A 3943-nucleotide genomic window follows, 5' to 3' on the forward strand; every position below is an offset into this window, starting at 1 on the left:
AATGATCACTACCCAGAGCTAATTAATATGGGCAAATCAGAGCAGGATTATCAACGATTGTTTAGAGCTATTTATAAGGGTTGGGATGCTATAGGAGAAGAAGCTATAACCAATCTCATCAAGAGCATGGATAGTAGGGTGAATGCGGTCATTGCGGCCAAAGGATGGTACACCAGATTCTGAATATCAACTGCCTATTCGGGAAATTAGCCCAGCCTCAATCTCTGGATGTTTCTGAACATTTTGAGCTATTTTTCATTAGAATCCAAAGAGTTCATAACTTACTATGGTGATTTGTATGAAGAGAGTCGATAATGTTGGTGGGGTACGAAAGTGGGGTTGGCCGGATACTTTTTTCCTAGTACTGTAGCATGTCTCACCAAGTATCATTGACCAGCCGTTGCAGACGTAACCAGACATCTCCTCAAATAGTCCGTCAAGGTCTTTGTTGCCTTGCAGTGGCTTCCACCGAGCCATAGCAGTAGTGCCCATAAATTGAGAGCGAAGAAAACGACATCTTACACTTTTAATTCCTTCCATACCCACCTCACTTTTCATACGAGAACCCTGTGTCTATCCCGACTTGTGTTGCTCTGATGGATTTGCTAGCGAGTTCAGATTCCGCAGAGACTCCCACAGCCGCTCAGATCTTTTCCTCAGCTTATACATCCTCCAATGTGTGGATTACAAGTATGTATATACCATCAACATCGACCTTACCATTCAACCCTACGCCCACTTCTTGGATCCCTTTGTCTTTCTGGGCCACTTCATCTTCCACTCTGCGCGTCAGCAGTTCTGCTGAACTCATCAATATACCTTCGATGACTGTGACAACCACTTTGGCTGTGACAACCACCTGGGCTGGGACAAACACCTGGGCTGGGACAAACACCTGGGCTGGGGCAAACACTTGGGCTGGGACAAACACTTGGGCTGGGATAAACACTTGGGCTGGGACAACCAATACTGCTGCCACCTCTACCGTGACTGTGTCACCCAGCTCTTCTCCGATATCTTCCACGACTGCAACACCCTCAGCATCACCATCTCCAAAGATTACTGATAGAAAAGAATTCCAAATTGGCCTCCCAGTCGCATTGGTCGCATTAGTCGCCTTCTTCGTATTGGGTTTCCTCTGGCGCCGTCGCAGAAAAGGCCCAAAATCCGGCTATCAAACCGGAGAGACCAGGGATACAGAAAACGGCGATGTTCAATCCCCGTTCATGGCCCATTACAACCCGACCGAGCCTCCAGTACCACACCCTTACGCCCAACGCTTCCCAGTAAACACACCGCCTAACGATGAGAGAGGCTCTGCATACAGTCGCTCACGCTAAACCTTCGCCCTCGCAACAGACCAAGATCTCGAAAACCACCGTTCTCAATCCAACCTGCAGCACGCGCCGGCTTTCAATTCGTATACAGCTCCCCGGCCGGGTCCAGAAGCAGGCCCTGCGTATGGCGGACACCAGGAGTACCAGCAAAGCATGCCCGTTTACGTCGAGCCATGAAACAGGCTCTTTGCGGCGGAAACCCATGCCCGAGCTCCTCAGTCCGAGGTTTATTGCCGTAGTAGCGCTGTTGGAGAAGGACGTGCTGGCGAAAGATAACTCTATTATCCGCAACTTTCTGGACCCTAAACCTACGCATCTATATGCAATCTCCCTTTTTAGGAAGAAATGACAGCGGCCTTTTAAGGGCAAATACCGCGGAGTGGTGAGGCGGTTTTTCTGTTATCGTGAGCATTGAAGGAAGAACATGGGCAGTTCTGGAAAGCGAGCATTTCTTTTTCGCGAACGTCAATACTTTTATTTCCGTTTATCATTCTTGAAGAGTCTTTTTGCACGTCACATACACATGGCTTGTTGCGCCTTTTTCTGTTTCAATAAACTCGATGGCACATCCCATGCGCGAAATTTTTGACATTTTTTGGCTAAAAAGTATTAGAGAAATGACACGACTGATCGAAGACCTCGCTAACGCCAGTGAACGCCTAGTATTGATCCTCCTCTTTCGAGGATGACGATAGTTCACTCCTTAGAGGGCCGGGCCTTGACAGTTCTTACTAATAGTTATCAAACTCGAATCAACTAGAAGGAGGCTCACCCACATCGCAAGTTGTCACATCAACCCCATCATCTAGCAGATGACGGCATGATTGCCTTTTACGAAAGCAGCACAAGCCGCATAAAATCCAGAGATGCCTGTTGAATTTTCATGCTGGCTTTCTAAAATGCTGACTGACATAGATACTTACACAACGCAACCCAACACACGCCTGCAGGCGACAAGTTACGACGGATCTAAATCTCAAGCTCAACCCTCAACGTAACCGCGGGGCATAAGCTCAATGAATCCTCTCCACAGTGCTGATCTGCCTGTGCATTCCGTACCAGATGTCCAACAGGCCATTGGCGTCCTCCAAGAACTCTCGGTAGATGTCGCCGGGAAAGATGGCGGCTGTGCGCTGCCGGAGCATGTAGACTTCACACAGGAGAAGGCAGTGATTTTGGTAAGAGAGCATCCTCTTCTCAGTCGATAAGGCGTTGGCGAGGACGCGGTGGACGTACCCTGACGGGATCAGTCTGAAGAAGTAGCAGCAAGATATTCTATCATATTCTCGTAGTTCCAGCTCAAACTTTCCGTGGCCGCCATCAGCTTGAGGTATCAAAATGACCCAAAAGCTTGTGTTCCCAAAGTTGAGTAAGAAAAGTTAGTATAAAGTTGGTGGCAACTCACTGCCAGGAGATGTCTCGAATTTTGCTGTCTCTTGCTGTTCTCTCGACGCAGATATGCATCCACCGCCGCAGTCGTCAACGTATATATACTGATCATGCCGTTTTGCTCGTGCTGCAGAGGGGAGAGAGAGAGAGAGAGAGAGTAAAAAAAAGTCGATTTATCAACGACCGCGTCATGTCGCGACCATGTGGCTTCGGGCTCGGTGGTGCGGGCGTCGTCTCATCGACCGGATGAACCAAGGCCAACTCGTAGTCTGCCCTGCACAGCTACACAGTTGTCCTTGTGGTTGTGATGCGGCATTCGTCCTTTGGCCAGAAGTAAGTAAGGCCATTCGCCAACTGCAGCTAAACACGGGTAAGTGCCTGTGTCGGTCAAGAAGGTCGAGGAAAAGGAGTGAGGTGTAAAGAGTCCATCGAGACGGCAGGCAGAGATTATTTTTATACTGTCGCTGATGTCTTCACGTCTACATCATCTTAAAGCGACATTTCAATACAACGATGAGGGGACACAATTTCGGGAACAGTGAGGAAGAGGGGGCTTCAGTATAGATAATGAAGACAATAATAATAACATGCAGACTAATGACGATGACGACGAGCATGAGGGTGAATAGAGGAATATCGGATAGATGGGAATTAGTTTATTGGCAACAGCGCCGTCCTGAGGATCCGCCTGGTGCTCAGGCATGTGGCGCGTGTCTTGCGCTTGGTCAGGATAACTGCCATGACTTTTCACTATCTTTCTTCTATATGCAGAATGGCTTGTCCTTGTCGTCACTATGATCAAGAAGCCGTGCATCCTTTTGACATATTATCTACATAATACAAATCCATGGTCGACCCTCAAGAGCTGTTTCAATTTGGTAACGCTGCGGCTGCAATTCTCGATATAACGCCAAGGATTTGCAAGATTTTCGTAATGCACAGTGAGAAGGCCCTCTGAAAACTATGCCTAAATCACCATCAATGTGTGCTTAGCTTCGGCCTAACCATGATGTGATCTAGTTTACATAGAATTATACAATTAAACATCTGAAATATGACAAGAATTGTATCATTTCAGACATCATTTTGAGAAAATAACGCTCAAATTATAGCTAAATTATAGAAAAACGGGCTAATGAGCCCTCTCAATGTCCAACAGGACTTGAAGTTTAGTTAGCTTTCTAGCATTACTGTGCGTTGCATAAGAGTTGCGAATT

General features: G+C 47.3%; 1 protein-coding gene across 1 annotated transcript; it reads left to right on the plus strand.

Annotated features, from left to right (window-relative positions):
* Window positions 1–692: 692 nt before the first annotated feature.
* Window positions 693–1340, plus strand: EPUS_09415 (uncharacterized protein; the record flags this gene model as incomplete). The annotated part of the gene is made up of 1 exon (XM_007803397.1): window positions 693–1340. The coding sequence occupies one exon, from the start codon at window positions 693–695 to the stop codon at window positions 1338–1340; it is 648 nt and encodes a 215-aa protein (XP_007801588.1).
* Window positions 1341–3943: the final 2603 nt, after the last annotated feature.

The sequence above is a fragment of the Endocarpon pusillum genome (assembly GCF_000464535.1).
Source record: "Endocarpon pusillum Z07020 unplaced genomic scaffold scaffold2241, whole genome shotgun sequence".
Lineage (NCBI taxonomy): Eukaryota > Fungi > Ascomycota > Eurotiomycetes > Verrucariales > Verrucariaceae > Endocarpon > Endocarpon pusillum.